The 18,293-nt window shown below is 57.7% G+C and overlaps 2 protein-coding genes across 2 annotated transcripts in view; one reads left to right on the forward strand and one right to left on the reverse strand.

The window, feature by feature from the left end:
• Positions 1–18,293, reverse strand: part of RPL7A (ribosomal protein L7a) — a 199,057-nt gene that overhangs the window by 25,787 nt on the left and 154,977 nt on the right. The window lies entirely within an intron of this gene.
• On the forward strand, positions 1,992–11,903 carry LOC144285765 (histo-blood group ABO system transferase-like). The gene is made up of 7 exons (XM_077851315.1): positions 1,992–2,241; positions 5,091–5,160; positions 5,756–5,812; positions 7,386–7,430; positions 8,731–8,766; positions 9,522–9,656; positions 11,040–11,903. The coding sequence occupies exons 1-7, from the start codon at positions 2,214–2,216 to the stop codon at positions 11,728–11,730; spliced, it is 1,062 nt and encodes a 353-aa protein (XP_077707441.1). The 5' UTR covers positions 1,992–2,213; the 3' UTR covers positions 11,731–11,903.

Here is an 18,293-nt window from a genome sequence, read left to right on the forward strand (position 1 = left end):
CAGCTTAAATTAGGGATCACTCTTGGTGTTAGACATTCCATGGGTTTGGGAAAATATAGAATGACATGCACCTGCCATTATAGCATCACACAGAGTGGTTTCCCTAACTAAAAATACCTAAAAATCTACTGTGTTCCGTTCCTTCATCCCTCCTCCGCACCCAGCCTGAGGAATCACCACTCTGTTCACATCGCCGCAGCTCTGCCTTTTCCAGAATGCCACAGACTTGAGATCATATAGGAGGTAGGCTTTTTTTTTATATATATAGGATTTTATTTATTTGTGGAGAAGGGGCAGAGGGAGAGAGAGAGAATTTTAAGCGCACTCTGCACTGAGCTCCATCTCAGATCATGACCTGAGCGGAAATCAAGAGTTGGACGCTTAACCCACTGAGCCACCCAGGTGCCTCCACACCTGCTCTTTTTGATTGACATTCTCCTATAATATTTTGGTTCCTTGCTAATGTTTTTCAAGCTGTCATGTAGTCATTTCTCTTCTAAAAAGCACGTCACACAGTCTGTGCATCTTTATCTTTCACCAGGGGAACTTACTCTCTTCATGCCATGATCCTCAGTGTGTTTTGGGCTAATTCTTGCCAGCCCATATCCTGTTTTCTGTTTAGCAGTAACTATTGAGCTCTCTGGTTTGTCATCCTAATCGTTCTGCCGTGACCCTTAGCCTCTTCTCCTGCACTCATGGTGACTGTCTCTTGGCCCCTACATCGCTAATTTAATCACGGCCTACATCTCTTCTGTTTCCTGCTTTTTCTCCTCATGTATTCGCTGTGCAAAGGGACTTGGGGTCTTTGTTTCCAGGTCTGGGATCACCCTTTGGCATGGTTCAGGTATTTCAGTGCTTCACCCAACCCCTGGTTGTGGTGAACTTGTCTTCCATGCATGTCCGAGACACTGCTCTGGAATGGACTTGTATTCCCTTTGCTGTGTCTAGCTTGTCAGCTGTCTCTGCAGCCTGGGCTGGTGTGTGCAAGGCTGTCATCAGCCTCGGGCCACCCTGTCCACAGCTTCTGCTTGCCGCCATATCTTCCAGGTGACCAGTGACCCTGTCCCACTGTGTCTGAGGTGTCCTGGTGTCTCAATCTCCCCAGGGAGCCACTGCTTGAGCCCACTGGGTTGTATTTTCCCTCCTTGCTCTGTAGCCAGAGGGGCTGAGGGCACAGCAGAGGTCACCCAAGGCCGTGTGCAGGGCTCTCTGCAGTACTGGAGCTTCAGCGATGTGCCGCCCCTCCAGGGTGGGCCTGGCCAGGGGCGATGTCCCCATCTGCCTGGAGGCAGAGAAGGGGTGAGGGGCTGATGGAGGCACCTAATGGTGAGAAACCCGAGCATAGAGCCCAGGCCACTGGGTTTCTGGCGGCGCTGCTCCCTGACGGCAAAGCAAAGGGGAAACTGACAGGAAAGGATCTGGCTACCTGATAGGGGCCAGGGGCGTGGGGCCATGCGATCCAGGACTGAGCGGAGCAGCAGGGCCTGGGAGTCCACCCTCAGGCCCGCTTCCCTCCCTGGGCCTCGGCTCCTCTCCTGTAAAAGGAGGCTCAGGAGGGCACCAGGACATGTTTGGGGTGAGGGGAGGACACTAGAAAGAAGCCTCTAGAACAGCACCCGGCTCGGACTAGCTGGAGACCAGTGTCCTATCGTGGTGACCCGCCCACCCTCAGGATGGCCCTTCCAGCCCCCGTGATGGGGACACGGGGTCCTGGTGAGCCTTCCTGGGGCGCAGCTTGGGCGGCACTGAGGGGCGCTCAGCCAGCATCCGTGGACGCTAAGGGGCCCCGGGGTCGGGGTGGTCCTGGGGGGCATGGAAACCGGAAGTTGGGCGGGGTGGCCGGGGGGGGGGGGTGGGGGGGCGCGCTCCGCGGGGCAGGGGTCAGGTCTGCCCAGGCCCCTTCTGTCCAGAAGGTTAGAGGGCCCAGAGGGGTCCTGGGCCGGTGCTCGGGGGCGGGGCGGGGGGCGGGGCGCCCGGCTGGTGTAGGTCTGGGTCAGCTGGCGCCCACCCGGCCAGGGTCCTCGGGGGCCCGACCCGAGATCGCCCCCCAGGGCCCCGCTCCTCGCTCCCCTGGCGCGGTCGGGGCTCGAGGGGAGGAGCAGCCCAGCCCGCCCCCGGGAAGCCGGGCGGCCGCGCGGGAAGGTCGCGGAGGGGGTGGCGCGTCGGCAGCGCCCAGGGGACGCGCAGGGCAGGCCGCGGTGGGACGCGGGGCCATGGCCCGGATGCGGCGGGCGCAGGCGGGTGCGTGGCGGTCCCGGGCCCTGGCGGGAGGGGCCACAGGGGAGCCCTATAGGGCCCGCAGGGCGCCGCCAGCCCCGGGCTGGGACCCAGCAGGCCGGCCGGCGCCCCCGGGGTCGGTGGTCTGGTCCCGCGGAGGGCGGGGACCTAGAGGACACGCCCGCGGCCTCGGGGTTGGCGCGCGCCCCCCTGCCCCGCTGCGGCCTCTCCCTGCACTGGGTGGGGGGGGCAGCCGGAAGGTAGGCGCGGCGGGAGGGGGTGCTCCCAGGGGCTGTGGCCCGGGGGCAGGGGCGGGGAGTGGCCCGCAGCACCGGGGACTCTAACTCCAGGACAGACTGTGTCTGCGCCCCGGGCCACCACGTCTTCAGCAGCTTAGTTCAGTACCACCTACAGACCGCGACAGTCACCTTTTCTAAGTGTGCCCCTCAAAGGTCTTTCATCAGCTTGCAGAGGTGTGTCAGAGACTTTGGCACTTGCCCCAGAATCCCCTGGGGCCCACCTGCCACCCCTCTCTGTTCCTGTCCACCCCAGGCAACCACCATCTCTCTGTAGCTTTCCCTTTTCTGGACTTCCATAGAGTCGGAGTCTTATAAGATCTCTTGCATGGAGCTCCTTTCCCTTTAAGTAAATGTTTTCAAGGGTCATCCACGCTGGAGCCTGTTGGTCAGTGTTTTATCTGATTTCCTGCTGGGGCCTTCCGCTGGGGGCCGCTCCGTGGTGTGTTTCCCCACTCTTCAGTGGATGGACATTGTGGTTGGTTCCACTCTGTAGTTCTGGGAACCACACTGCACTGAATATTGCCTACAAGTCTTTGTGGGGGCGTAGGTGTTCATGGCTCTCTGGGGGACACCTAGCGGTGGCCTGGCTGGTTCATAAGGTAAACATGTGTTTCACATTTTCAGAAACTGCCCAATTGTCTTCCAAAGTGGTTTTGCCACCTGACGCCCCTGCCTGCAGTGTAGAGGGCTCCCCGTTCTCCGCATCCTCACCAGCACTTGTTCCAGCCAAACCTGGGGAGAGATCATGGTGTCTCCCCAAGGTTCTGATTTGCTTCAGCTGATGGCTAATGACATTGAACACCTTTCCGTGTGCTTATTAGTCATTTGGGTGCCTTTGGTGAAAGGTTAGTAAAAAAAATGTTTGCCTTTTAAGAAATTGGAGTATTTGTCTCCTTTGTTGAGTATTAAGAGTTCTTTAATCGGGGATACCTGGTCTTTATCAGATATATGATTTGCAAATATTTTTTCTCCCCTATGGCTTGTCTTTTCACTTTCTTCATGGTGTTTTGAATGCACAAGTTTTAATTGTGATGAACTCCACGTAGTTTTTTTCTTAATTGTTTGTACTTTTGTTGTCATAGGTAAGAAATCTCTGCTTGACCGAATGTCACAAAGATGTAGTCCAGGGATGCATGGGGGGCTCTGGTGGTGAAGTGTCTGCCTTTGGGTCAGGTCATGATCTTGGGATCCTGGGATCGAGCCCCTCACTGGGCTCCCTACTCAGTGGGGAGTCTGCTTCTCCCTCTGCCTCTGTTGCTCTGCCTGTTCCTGTTCTTTCTCTCTTTCTCTCTCTCTCTCTCAGATAAATAAAATCTTTTTGAAAAATTAAAGTTTTCTAGTTTGTGTCTTTCAAGGATGTGTGCATCTTATCTTATCCAAGCTGTCTCAGTTGTCAGCAAGCAGTAGTTAATAGTGTTCCCTTAAAACGCTTATATTCTCAGTAATATCCTGGTGTCGGTGCCTCCTCTTCCCTTCCTAATTTTATAGTCATTTGTGTGTCCCCCAACCCGCTCTGTCCCCATCCCCCAAATTTTGCCAGTCAGCTACAACTTTGTCTTTGCTCTTTGCAAAGAACTAGGGTTCAGTATCATTGTTTTCTCCCCTTTCTGTTTCTTGTAGTTCCTTAGGGTCAAAACCTAAGCATGGAGCTGGGACTTTTCTTCTCTATGCTAGGCATTTACAGCTATCCATTTCCCTCGAAAAGTGGCTTTGGCTCCATCCCATGAATGTGGGCACACTGTGCTTTCCTTTTCCTTCAGCTTCAGAATGTCTTTCGCTTTTCCTCCTTGCCCCGTGGGTTATTTAGGGGCAGTCTGTTTCATTTGTGCATGTTTGTGGGATTCCCAAGGTGCCTTTGTCATTGCCCTTCTAATCTCTGGCCGGCCTGCTGTGGTCAGAGTGCATGCTTGTGTGAGAACAATCCTCTTAAAGGTATCCCAGCTTGTTTTGTGACCCAGCTCTGGGTGCATCTTGCAGAATGTTTCGTGTTCCCCTGAGGATAGTGTGCATTTTGCTGTTGGGGGCCGGGTGTTGTTCGGCGCTGTCAGGTCTCATTGGTTTGCTGTGTGGCCCAAGCCTTCTGTACCTGGGCTTGTCTAAATATCCATCCACTGTTGGTGGTGGAGCAGGATTTTGAAATCTCCAACTACAATTGTCGAATGGAGCATTTCTCCCTCCCATCGTGTCTGTGTTTGCCTCGTGTGTTTTGGGGCTAGGTTGTTAGGTATGTGCAGGTTTGTGTTTGTCCTATCTTCAGCATTCATCTCGTGCTCATTTCAGACTCCGAGGAAAGGAGGTGCTTGGTGGAAAGAGGCCCTACCTAGAGAGGCCTGCATAGCTCTGGGATCCAAGGGGACCCCTGGGTGATGTGCTGGGAGGAACCACCCACTTCCCTCTCTGTGAATGAGAGAGAAGCCAGTCTCCGATGCAGTCTTCCAGAAGTTAGTGGAATGATCAAACCACCTGCAGAGGGGAGGCAGCCACCAGGGGAGCTGATCTGAATCACACTTGAGGGATGTGGGCAGGATGGGAGGAGCAGGAGGGAGTGATCGGGGTCCCACTGCTGTTTTCCAGGGAAAACAAAATGCTGCTCACTTCACACGGTGACCTTCCTCCTAGTAACGCTCTTCTTGGTCCTTTCTGGGTAAGAAACATGCACCCCATCCAGACCTTCCAGACAGCACCAGCAGCAGCCCCCACCCCAGCACCATCGCCATAACGACAGGCATGATACGCTGCCCCTCCACACACACCCTCCCACTGAACCCTGCCTTGCCAGTGAGCTGTCTCCCCCCTGCCCCAACTGGGAGTCACGTGGCTGGGGAGTAGGGATGGCCAGCAGGGGAGCTGTGCTATTAGCTTCCAGATAGAGAAGATTCTAGAAGTAGGAGCAAAGGCCCATGGCTGCCCTCCTGGGGGTTGGGGACACGGCCAGGATTTGCTCCCTGGGGCAGCCTCAGGGCTGTGCTGTCCACACACAGGGACCCACTCTGGCTGCCGTAGGAAGGAGCTCAGATGCGAGCAGTGTCCACAATGACGGCCCTCCTGCCACCTCACAGGTTGTGATGTGTCACCCGTGCTTTGGGGAAAATTGTTCCTGGCCCCGCCCAAGCCCCTGCAGCAGTGCCAGGGAGCTCTGAGCTCCCCATATGGGCTCCAGCTCCTGTTTTCCCAGGGATGGATGGACAGCCAGCCCAGGTGACCCTCCTCAACAGTGACTTTGGTGGCTCTTTCCACAGCACTGGTTTCCGGATCCTGGGAAGCTCGATGCTAGGGAGCAGGCAAGCAGGGGTAGGGTAAGTCGGATGAAGGCAGGGTCCCAGTGCCTGACAGCCTTGGGGATGGGCTGTGTGCTGGGTGGCAGACATGGCTGCTTCACGGGCTCACTCTGCACCTGGGCTGATGCATCGGTGACCTGGGCCTCACCCCCGTTCCCCTCTGCTCTGCCCAGAGCAGCCAGGCCACTTCCATGGCCTTGTCAGGTCATCTGGGCAGCACTGACCCCTATGTGGGCAGGACTGACCCCCACCTGTCCAGCTTCAGCCTCAACCTCTCTTCTGACCTCCCATCTCCTGCCTCTGGAGTCACCTGTGTGTCCCACCAGTGACCCCCTGCTCCTGCCACTCCTGCTCTCAAGTCCCTGATTTAGTGAATGGCCTCAACTCCCCCAGCCCAAGGTGGAAGCCTGGGGATCATACCTGCCTCTTCCCCCTCACCCCTACCCTGCTCACAACAAGCCTGCCAGTCCTGCCTCTAGGTACTTTTCTGTTCACGTGCTTCTCTCTGCACTCCCAGCCCCACTCTCTGTGAGGGCCTCTCATCTTTCCAGCAGCTTCCATGCTGTCTCCCATCCCCACTCCACAGAACCCATTCTCCTCTGATAGCCAGAGTGATCTTTCCAGAACATAATCAACAAGCCCCTCTGTGGTCTGCTTTCTGCCTGCCTGTCCTCTCCAGCCTCACCTCTCCTCCCACGGCCCCTTTCTCTGTGTTCTGAGGTCTGTGAGCACAGGGGTCTGTGCTCATCCTGCACGTGCCCCATAGGCCTGATTGCAAGCCTCTGCCCGTGCTGTGCCCTCTGCCAGGACTCCTCTTCTCTCCTCTTGCTTCATGTCTGGCTTGTTCCCCTTGGATCAGGCACCTGCTGCTGAGAAACACCCCCTGGTTTGCAGTATGAATCATCACAGTCACTTACCCCACATCTCACCGGATCCTGGGGTTGACTGGCCCCAGCTGGGCATTCAGGCCCCGGTCTGTCCTGAGAGTGTAGACATATGGAGGCTGGGCCGAGCCGTTGACGGCCTCCTCCCATTTGTGGGGTCGCTGCTGGCTCTGGCCTGAGACACTACTTGGGCATCCCCTCGGCCCCCCTTCTCAGCGAGTTCAGAGGCTCAGGATCAGTGTCTCCAGGACAGACAGAGGTGTGTAGCCCCGGACGGCATGGTTTCAGAAGACCCATGGCACCAGCTGGTGGCACTAGATTAGTTAGAACCCCGAGACCAAGGCCCGCTGTGTGCAGAGCTGGGGACGGACCCCTTCCCAAGGGCAGTGGCCTCAGGATACAGACACGGTTTGAAACCACCAGCTGCTTGGTGTCAGCTCCGGAGCATGTGGAGAGCACAGGGGCTGTGGCTGAGCGGAGGGCAAACTTGCCACCACTGTGTCTGAAGTCCCCTTTGGGGACGTGCAGGGACACGGGCCAGCTCCAGGCCCATTGTCCACAGTGACGGCTATTGTAGCAAGTCTCAGACAGACTCCGTCTTCACTCTCCAGGCCACCACTGTCCCTTCTCCAGGACCCGAGGCAGGATCCCTGACCTTGTGCCCTGAACCCTCCTGGTAAAGCCCTCTTGTGTGTTCTCATTCACAGCAAGAGGGGGGAACTGGATGGCCTGCAGGCCGTGGAACCTTCCAGGTAGGATGTCTTCCCAGTACCTCTGCCTCTTATCTCTGCCCGCCAGCCCAGGGCACAGGGGAGCTGCCTGGATGGCTCCCTTTCCTCCTGGGCCTCATACAGGGACAGCCTTTCTTCCTGAGCCCCAGGGCGAACTTGCCCCTCCTCCTGCAGCCTCAGAAAGATCTGGGTGGACCTGGTGCTTCTGTTTGGACCCACTGCCCAGCATGTGGTTCTCAGTGAGGGTCGCCAACTGGCCTGGCTCCTCTGGACTCAGGGGGTTCCTGGGAAACGGGTCTTTAAAGGAGTCGAGATCTGGAAGGTCAGGCAACCTGGCTGGTGGTGCCCGAGTTTTCTTTTCCTCCAATTCTTAATCGTGCCAAATACCTGCGCCCTAAAGGTTACCATCTTCAGCATCGTTAGGTGTACAACTCAGGGCAGGGGGCCTTCACTGTGTGGTGCACCCATCCCCAGGTCCGTCTCTGTCTCCACTTCCCAAAGGGGACCCTGTGGCTGGGAAACACTAACCCCCACCCCTCCCAGCGCTGGTGCCCGTCTTCCACTGCTGCCTCCGGCTCCCTGTGCAAGTGGAATCCTAGGCTTTGTCCTATTGCACCTGGCTTCTGTCTGCAGGCTCATCAGGGGTCGCTGCTGCTGTCTCCTGCTTTTTCCAGGCAGATGCCCTACCCTGGGATGCCACCCAGGAGGCAGGCACAGGCAGCATGCACCCTGGCCGATGCCCGCTGGCTCTTTGCTCCTGGGGCTTCAGGATCCTTCTGCTGGGACAGGGTCGTAGGGCGCATGTTTCCCGGAGCGCAGGGCACTATGGGGTGGGGCCTGAGACACCCAGTGAGGCCCACCTCCCTCTGCATTTGCAGACAGAAGCCTGGGTTCCAGGAGCTTCAGAGCTGTGGCATCACCCTGCCTGGGAGCAGCCAGGCAGGGGCAGGCCCCGGGGGACCTTGTGGGTCTGACTGCGGTGCCCCTGACCAGGCCCTTTCCTTGGGTGAAATGCCGGGGACAGTGGCCACTTCCAGCCCTTTCCACCACTGTGAATTAGAGCACCGCCCCTGAGGGCTGTCCTTTAAATCATGAGGGAGGCCACTCACCTGAGGGGAAGCTGAGTCACAGAGGCTCAGCCCCCCTCCAGGCCCTGGGACTGTGTTGGAGAAGATCATGCAGCAGCCCCAGTGCAGCTGGTGGGGTGGGTCCTCCTGGAAGGACCCAGAAGCTCTGTCACCTGCAGCGACTCCCCAGCCCCAGGGACTGGGCACAGCCTGCCAGCTTCTTGCAAACTCACATCGCAGGGTGTTTTTTTCAGGATGGTTTATGGACAGCCCAAGGTGCTAACACCCTGGTAAGTAAATCTATTGAAATTTCCCCTTCCAGCCCCTCCCCTCCCTCCCCCCTCTACTCCCTCCTTCTGCCCATCCCCCTCCCTCTCCACTACTGCCTCCCTCCCTCCCTCTCCCTTCCCTCCCTTCCTCCTCCTTCCCCTTCCTCTTTCCTTCTCCCTCTGCTCCCCTGTCCTCCCCTCCTCCCCCCCCCACACTCCCCTCCCTTCCTATCCCCACTTCCCCTGCCCCTCCCTCCCTGCATCCCCAAACTTAGTGAAATTTGAGGTAGACAGGGAAGGGCAGTTTCACTGAGAGCTCAGCTGGTGCTTGCTTGGCCTGGTTCTGTTCCTCCCTGTCCTTCTGAGATCTGAGCATGGAGCCCACACACTCTTCTCCATCCTTTCTCCTCTGTAGCCTGCATTTCCTACTGTGTGTCTTGCCCACTGGGGAACTTGTGAGGGGTGCTTCCTCGTTCCCTCCCCGGGGAGGCCCCCTCTCCTTGCTGGTGAATCCCAGTTCCACCCTGAGGCCCAGGGGGCTCCGATGTGTGGTAAGAGCTGCACGTGACATGCACAAGGTTGAGTGTGGATCTGCATCTCAGGGGCTCCTTGGAAGTGTGAAGTCCTTCTGGAAGGAGGGTCAGGCCTGGGAGTCCCTGGAGGGATGGAGTTGGGGCCAGGGAGGGCCCAGCTAGGGTGGTAAGCCCCGGGGCCCTGGCCGTGTCACCTCCCTCCCCACCGGCTCACATGTTGCCGTGTGGATCTCTGCGGTGCAGCAGGAGCGATGTGTTGGTCCTGACCCCGTGGCTGGCGCCCGTTGTCTGGGAAGGGACCTTCAACACTGATGTCCTGAACGAGCAGTTCCGGCTCTGGAATGCCACCATCGGACTCACGGTGTTTGCTATCAGAAAGTAAGGTTACCATCTTACGTGAGACATGAGACATCTCACATGTCCCCTTTGTGAGGGGACATGAGGCATGTGTATGTTTCACATGAGGCATGTGGACCCCTGCCCCCCAGCCCATCCCAGGGATTAATGCTAAAGTGCCTGCATTCAGCAGTTGTCCTGGGCTCTCGGGCCCCCAGTGAGTGGACACCATCTGGCTCCCTCTCAGGAGGCTGCCCATCACTGAGGACAGCACCTCCAGCCCACTGCCCCCCTCAGGGCAGACACAGCACTGACCCCAGGCCGCTCCCCTGCTAAGCCCAGGGGCAGAGCACCCCTACATCCTGACCACCGGGAAGCCCTCGCCCACCCTGAGAAGTGGAAGGGGGGAAACACGCGTGCCTCCTGGATTGCGACAAAGGCATCGCCTGTAGAGCTGGCTCCTCCTGTGTGTCATTTGTAAGATGAGGATCCTGAGGGGGACAGCCAGGCCAGGCCCAGCGCTCAGTGCCAGACCCAGAGCCCGAGAGGGAGCCGACCAGCGAGGCCCTGGGACATCAGGGTCAGGGGATCGGTGAACATGCTGGGTGGCTGTAGGCAGGTGGCTTGGTGTCTCTGAGCCTCAGGAAGGCTCAGCGCCCTTGCCTGAGGATGGGGGAGCTGGTGTCCCTACGGTGGGGAGCAGATTGCCCCCTCTAAGGGGGCCCACCTGTGGGAGGCTGTTGGATAAGGCTTCCAACCTCTTGGGGCTGGACCCAGATGCTTACACCCTGGGATCCAAGGCTGAGGCCCAAGCAAGCCCCCTCTTATTCCAAGGGTCCTCTTTGCCTTCCCTACCCGTGTGCTGGATCTGAGTCCCCGATCTGGGAGAGTCCAAGGGTGACTGCTCCAAGGCACACCAGTGGTTTACTGGGGGCCTTGTCAACAAGATGCCCAGTAGGCTTCCAGGGAGGACCTCAGGGGTGGAGATAGTTTGTGGGCTGGAGAAAGCCCACTCAGAGCAGCGTGGGACAGGTGGCCCTGCTGTCCCACCCCATCCGTGGGGCATAGAAAGGAAGGCTGTGCCCCAAGGAGCTCATGGCAGGTGGGGACAGGATGGGCAGGGTGGTTGGCCAGGGAGGGCACCTTCAGGGTCTGCCCGGGAGCTGAGCACCAGGGTTGGAGGTGTTCCTGGCTCCAGGAGGCTGAGTGTGGGGCGGTGGTGTGTCCAGCCTCCTAAGCCTCAGGCTCCCCTTTGTGAGGTGCCGATGACCCCATCTCTGGGAGTAGAATCAGGGAGGCCCTGGCGGCAGATCGCTCAGGACAGGCCAGGAGAGGAGCTGTTGCTTTAAAGCAGCCCAGGGTTGAAGAAGGTCCCCACGTCCATGGCTCCTGGCCCCTGGCAGTGACCGTCCTCCCGCCCTGCAGATACATGGTCTTCCTGGAGCTGTTCCTGCAGACGGCAGAGAAGTACTTCATGGTGGGACACAGGGTCACCTACTACGTCTTCACCGACCGGCCGGCCGATGTGCCCCACGTGCCCCTCAGGGAGGGCCGCAGGGTGGAGGTCCTCAAGGTTCCCGGCGCCCTGAGCTGGCAGGAGGTGTCCATGCACCGCATGGAGATGATCAGCAACTTCTCACAGCAGCGCTTCCTCCGTGAGGTGGACTACCTGGTGTGCATGGATGTGGACATGAAGTTCTGCGATCACGTGGGCGTGGAGATCCTGTCCCCCCGCTTCGGCACCCTGCACCCCGGTTTCTACGGGGCGGCCCGCGAGGCCTTCACCTACGAGCGCCGGCCGCAGTCCCAGGCCTACATTCCGAGAGACGAGGGTGACTTTTACTATGCAGGGGGCTTTTTCGGGGGGTCGGTGGTCGAGGTTCTCCAGCTGACCACAGCTTGTCACCAGGCGATGGTGGTGGACCAGGCCAACGGGCTCGAGGCCGTGTGGCACGATGAGAGCCACCTGAACAGGTACCTGCTGGACCACAAGCCCACCAAGGTGCTGTCCCCAGAGTACCTGTGGGACCGACAGAAGCTGGGCTGGCCCCCCGTCATGAAGAAGCTGAGATTCGTGGCTGTGCCCAAGGGTCACCTGGACATCCGGGGCTCCTGAGGGGCAAGTCCAGGCCCCCGGCCATCCCCACACACTGAGGCCGCCTGGCACAGGTCCCTCTCTGTGGTCAGTCCATGTTCATCAGCTGCGCCATCTGCAGCCGGGATCGGCTCCAGTTTCCTCTTGGTGGTTTTCCTGTATCAATGCCGAGCAACCAATTTTAAAAAGAGCAATTGAGGGAAAAGGTTTTCTCCCTGGTTCTAAGCAGACCCAGCCTGGTGGGGCAAGGGGCAGCCAGGTCTTCCCTCCCAGTACCTGTGCCAGGCCCCAGCCACGGGGTTTCAGGGTCAGGGGTGCTTGGAGCCACCTCTCAGACCCCAAACCCACCAGAGGCCTTGGTGGGCTGCTAGCATGGCCTGGAGGAGCGTGGAGCCCTCTGCAGTATTTCCAGCTCCTGCCTTTGTTTTAAATGGATAGTTCTGCGCCGGTGTTTGGGAAATGTGGGCACCCACTCAGTCTGGACATGGCCCCGTTGGGATTCCTCAGTGGCCACAGTTGGTTTGCACTTGTGCACTCTCTCCGGGACGTGCGTGTGCACTGCATAGCCAGCATGTACTACTGAGTGCCTACTATGAGCTCCATCTCCTAACAGGGGGCAGAGCATGAGGACGAGAACTGAGACAGGATCATGTCCCTGGGCCGTCCAGGGACTAGCGACAGCCCCGGTCTCCTGACTTACCTCTTCTGCATGGTGGGGGGAGCAGACACTCAGCCAACACAGTTGAGTGTGCTTAAGTGTACAATTCAGTGGCCATAAGTACAGGTGCACTGTCCAGCACCTGTCGCCTCCTTCTGTGGCCACAACTTTTTCATCATCTCAACCTTAACCTCTGCCCAAGAGACACTCACCCTCTAGCCCCCAGCCCCAGCCCTGACAGCCAGCAGCTCCTGCCACTTCTATGAGTTGGATTGCTCTCCATCCTTCGGGATTGGGGTCCTCTAGTATCAGACCTTTAGGGCCTGGCTTGTTCCATGGAGCACAAGGCTTCCAGTTTTGTCCCTGTGAGCCTGGACCTGACCCACTTTCCCCCAAGGGAGTGGCTCTCTCCTGCTTAGTCCCCTTGGGGCCCCATCACCTTCCTCCTCTGCCCTAAGAGCCCCAGGGCAATGTCCCCAGGGCCTCGGTGATCCCAGCAACTCTGCAGCTTTGGAGACCTGTTCAGTCCAGATGCCAGACACACCCACCTGAGGGCCCGGGCCCCACCTCCCTCCCACCTGTGCACCTCAGGTACCTCCTCCCCCCACCCTCTGACCACCTGCTCCTCCCGCAGGCATCCCCAACTCAGGAGAGGGAAGCGCCAAGTCCAGACCCTTGGAGTCATCCGTGGCTTCTTGCTTGCCACCAAACCTTCCAGTGGTGAGGTGGCTACTGGAGGGCATTCACTGTCCAGATCATTTAAAGGCATATGCGAGTCTCTGCTGCCTAGAGCAGTGGGTGACAGTTGGGGCAAATATAAACCGAGCAGAATAACTGGAAGAAAGGCTGCTGAGGAGGAGCTTTAGGGAAGAAGGGCCTTATTCCTGAGCCCCTGGGACACTTGCATGCCTGCCTAGGTACATGCTCAGGGCAGACCTGAGAAGGCCCTAGGCTCTCCCCTCCGATGATCATCAGACTCTGTAAGCAGGAAGTGATGGCCAGGGCAGAGTTGGAAACGGCCTGTCAGGTGCCAAGGCTGTAACCTTTCACACACCCAGAGCCCTCTTCCCAGTGTGCCACAACCAGGACTTGTTTTCCTCGATGTGGGGGGGGTCCAGATGTTTAAGGAAATCCCCTCGATCAACAGCTGACCACTACGTTAACAGATCAGACACTTCAGTGGCCACACACAACAAGGAATACAGGTTTGATAAAATTAGTGCAGAAAAGTCACCAAGCCAATAGTAGCAGCTACAAGGAGCAGCAATTATGACACCCAGAGGGGGAAGGTCTGATGTTCGGGTTGTTCATATTATAATATTCCTTTTTTATTTTTTTAAAAGGGATTATTTTTATTTATTTATTCATAGAGACACAGAGAGAGAGAGAGAGGCAGAGACACAGGCAGAGGGAGAAGCAGGCTCCATGCAGGGAGCCTGACGTGGGACTCGATCCAGGGTCTACCAGGATCACACCCCAGGCTGCAGGCGGCACCAAACCACTGCGCCGCCGAGGCTGCCCCATATTATAATATTCCTAATCACAGCCTGGACTCATCACGGGGGGCCACATCCCCCGGCTGGGGGTCAGGTAGCTCCACAGGCTCCCCCAGCCTCTCCCTGACTCCCCTTGCCGTGCTGTGCATGTGCTGCGTCCCAGCAGAGGTCGGTCTGAACCGAGGCCAGGAAGACAGAGTGGGTTCTCCTGCCTGCCCCGCTTCCCCAGAGCCCAGCATTGCCAGAGAGGAAATCGTTTTCCTCAAGCCTCTTAAGGTCCTCAGCTGGGTCTGGATGTAGACAAAGGCAGATGAACAGGAGAGAAGCAGGCCAGGCCAAGCGTTTGGTTTTCACAGGTATGTGTGAGCCTGACAAGACCCGGAGACCAGCAGAGGTGACAAGCACACAGAAGTGTGACAAAGCACACAAAGAGGTGACAAAGAAGCTGTAATGTGTGAAGCTTAACAGACACAGGGTTTGGGTAGGGCTGCTGCACGCTGTCTTAGGAAGATAAGGGCGAGTCTGACCAGATGTGTTTGGACAGCCTAGGTGGCCCTCAGTCCTCGACTCTGGTGATAAGTCCTCCCCGTTGTCCCGGGAAAGGAAATTCCCCATGCGAGTGTTCTGACCTGCTTCAGGGAAGACAGGCCGACGGCCGGATGCTGGAGCGAGCTTCCTGCTTCTGCTCGACGCAAAAGTTCTTTCCGCTCATATATTTAATTTGCCAAGGTGCTGTGTTTGAGGTCATGTGTCCTGCCCCTCTCCGGCTGGGTGCTGTCCTCTGTCTCCTCCTCCTGTTGAATGTGCTGCTGTGCAGACCTCCCAGCCCTGGGGCGGCTCCTTGTCCACGGAGGTACCTGCCTCAAGGGGGGTTGGGGGAGGATTGCCAGGACTTCCCAAGCAGGTGTCCTGTTGCTAAGGGTGGCCACCCCGCCTTGCGGAAAGTGGGTGGGAGAGTGCAGATCTTACTTCCAGAAACTGCCTTAATGTCCTGCAAATGTCCACCCGGTAGTGGGATCATGTAGGAGTTCTAGTTTAGTGTTTTGGGGGAAGTGCCACACTTTTCCCAAGGTGGCTGCACCAACAGAACTCAGTTCCGGATGGTCTTTAGATATAGACAAGAGATTTTACAAGAAGTTCTCCAACAGAGAACATGAGAACATTTTCAAGACCTTAGACAGCCAGAGATTTCCCAGAATGCAAAGTATACTAACCATACGAACAAGCCAGACACTTGGAAACTATGGAAGTGGAGACCTGGTTCTCCGGGCATCTCTGGGCAGCATGCTGGCCTGAAGCTTGATCCCACCTCAGGCAGCTGGAAGGTTGACCCAGGTCAGCTGCCACCGAGTGGCTACTGTTTCCGGAAATTCTCCAGAATGTGGCCGGGGTTTCCCCTCCTGTGCACAGATCAAGCTGGCAACCTCTGACAGTGAAGCCACTGGTGCCCCTGGAGTGACAGCCACCCTCCCAGTAGAGGCATCACTGAGGGTTTAGGGGGACGGAGCTGCCCCAGGAAAAACCCCTGAGTCCCTCACTGTCCCTTCCTGACCTTCAGGTGTTCCTCAGTTACTTGTGTGCCTCTGGTCTCTCCTCGGAGCCCTGACCTGGTTACTGACGGCTCAGCCAGTGGTACCCTCACCTTCTGGGAGGGGAGGGATTTGCTGTCATCCTCAGTGTGTCCATCATCTCGGCCATCTGAGGACCCAAGGCTGTGGCTCTGTGGCCTGGACAGATTCAGAGAAGAGCTGGTGGGACGGAAGGGCTGCATAGCACCGAGGCAGGTTTCCAGAAAGCTGTCTGGAGCCTCAGCATCCTGCCGTTGGAAGGCCTGTTCTCTAAAATGGCAGCGACGTTACAGCGGGGGCCACACACACACAAATGGCTCTGTGCACCCGAAACCACCTCAAATACTGTCCATTTCTTGTCACTTGAGCTGAGTGGAAATGATTGGGAGTGGGGTGTGTGGAGGGGGTCCTAGGCTAGACTTTGTGTTTGGGGGGCAAAGGCCATCAGGAGATGCTTGTGCTGGGCCTGGGGAGGGGGCATGTGTGGAAACCCGGCTGCAGGCCCTGCTGTCCAGTGATGCCCCCTCCAACCACCTGGGTCTGCCTGCTGCTGGGGGAGTGCCCCCCTTCCCTGCCTGAGGAATCCCTCCTGCCTCCTGCTCCAGGGGCACCTCCGCTCCTGCCAGCCACTGCCAGCCTGCAGCCTGGGAGGGTGGACGCCTCTACGGCCTTCAGCCCTGGGGACAGAGCCGGTGGCTTTCAGCCCTGGGGACAGAGCTGGTGGTGCGGGTGAGATGTGGGCTACCAGAGGTGGAGGATGGAAGTGAGGAAAGGAAGAGAGCGAGGGAGGGGGGAGGGGGAGGGAGGGAGGCAGTCAGAAGGGGAAGGAGGGAGAAGAATGAATGAGGGATTGAATAAATGAGGGAGGAGGGAGGGAGGGAAACCACAGAAGTGGGGTCCATACGCCAGGAGCTAGTATTTGGGGTGAGGTCCCAGGACATCACAGCCCCGGCCCTGGATGGTGGCACAGGCCCTGAGCAGCGGTCCTCCCCGTACGGACCTTCCTTCTCCTGGACCTGCCGTCATCCTGGATCCTCTCCACCGCCTCCTCCAACAGCTCTGAAGGTGCCCAGGGGCCGGGTGGCAGGAGGGGACTCAGGAGGGCCTTCCCGGATCCGTGCCCTGAGGGGTGCGGTGACAGTAGCTACAGGGCCTCCTGCAGGGGGACTGGGACCGGGGATGCCACCCACCTCCTCGGCACCAGTGTTGTCCCTTCCCTGCCATCTCCCCGACCGTCGTGATGAAGGCTCCTAAAAATACACCTTTGAAAAACCGTGCCAGGGTTTCCGGGGGGTGAGTCTGAGGCCGAGAACGGCAGGTGATGTGTGCACCTGCTGGCTGGGATGGGTGCTGCTCCCTGTTCTCCCAGACACGGGTGCCGTCACCCTTCTCTCCAGTGACCTGCGGGGGCCTCTGTTCCCTCACGTCCTCACCAGGCCCGCTGGTCCCCGCACCATGTACCTGCCGGTCTGAAGGTGACCAGCGCTGCCCCATAGGGTTTCCTTTGCCAGAGTCCCTCCCCGGGAGCTCCCGTCTCTGACACATACTCCCTGCGTCCTCCCCTCCCCTTGCACGTGCGTGTGTTGGTCTCTGTCCCTGTGGACCCCATGGACATGGAGCAGTGTTTGCACCAGAGGCTTGTGAAACCTTTCTCTGGCCTTGGGTTGTGACAATGCTTCTGCCCTCTGAGGGGTGTCTTCCAGCTTTCTGCATTTCCCCTGTTTCTGTGTTGGCCACAGGAGGAACCCACTGTCTGGGTTCTTGCCTGGGGTCTGGCTGTGGGGTCCCAGAAGGATCAGGGTCTCGACCACTAGAGTGTGCCCATATTTATTCAAGGGGCCTCTGTTATGATCTCCTCTTTCATCCTTCAGGGATTTCAGTACCGAAATAGGGGAATTCTGGGTCAAATACACACACACATACGGGGTCCTGTTTGAAAATCTGTGGGCAGCCAAAGGTACCTCCTGGGTGATTCCACTTCAGGAAACATCCAGATCACTTAAAGGAACAGAGAGAGAAAGCAGCTTAGGGCTTCCAGGGGCTGGGCTGGGTGAAAAATGGGCAGGGAGGGCTTCTGGGTCAGGGTGTCCTTTGGGGACTGAGATATTCTGTGACTACACAGTAGATGCAGGACATTCTAAATTTTATTCATGCTAGTAAATAGTGAAGTTAAATAAAATGTACTTTTATTTAAAGCCTAAAATGTATGATTCTAAAAAAAAAAGTGAAATAGAAAAAAAACAAAAAATCCTGCCCCTAAGAGAAACCATAATAAAGAAGAACATTTCTTCTCCTTCTCCTTCTCCTTCTCCTTCTCCTTCTCCTTCTCCTTCTCCTTCTCCTTTTCCTTCTTCTTCTTTCTTCTTCTTTTTTTTTTTAGAGGTTTTATTTATTTATTCATGAGAGACACAGAGAGAGAGGCAGAGACCCAGGAAGATGGAGAAGCAGGCTTCTCATAGGGAGCCCGATGCAGGACTTGATCCCGGGACCCTGGGATCACGTTCTGAGTCGAAGGCAGACACTTAACCTCTGAGGAACCCAGGGGGTCACAGATACATTCCTAGGGGGACATCAGGGTGACCTTGTGGAGCAGGAGGTACATTCAGGGTGGTGGCAGCTGGCGCCCCCTGCGGGTCTACCCCATCCAGAGCAGGGCCTGGTTTCCTGCAGGAGGAGGGGGACCAGGAGCCAGGAGCTCTCCCTGTACAGGTGGCACCTGTCCCTGCACCCCTGTCAGGACACCTGCTGGCTCCAGGGCCCCTGCAGGAGTCTCTGTGGACACCCCCTCTCCCCCCAGAGCTGCAGATACAGGAGCAGCCTCTGCAGGGGGCCCTCTGGCTGTAGGACAGTCCTCAGGTTCTG

This window comes from Canis aureus, chromosome 16, assembly GCF_053574225.1.
Source record: "Canis aureus isolate CA01 chromosome 16, VMU_Caureus_v.1.0, whole genome shotgun sequence".
Taxonomy (NCBI): domain Eukaryota; kingdom Metazoa; phylum Chordata; class Mammalia; order Carnivora; family Canidae; genus Canis; species Canis aureus.

Coding starts and splice junctions, on each gene's coding strand:
- LOC144285765 (XM_077851315.1), top strand. CDS start 2,214: ATGGCCCGGATGCGGCGGGCGCAGGCGG. Junction 5,161..5,755: donor CTCTTCTTGGTCCTTTCTGG/GTAAGAAACATG, acceptor CTCTTTCCACAG/CACTGGTTTCCGGATCCTGG. Junction 7,431..8,730: donor CAGGCCGTGGAACCTTCCAG/GTAGGATGTCTT, acceptor TGTTTTTTTCAG/GATGGTTTATGGACAGCCCA.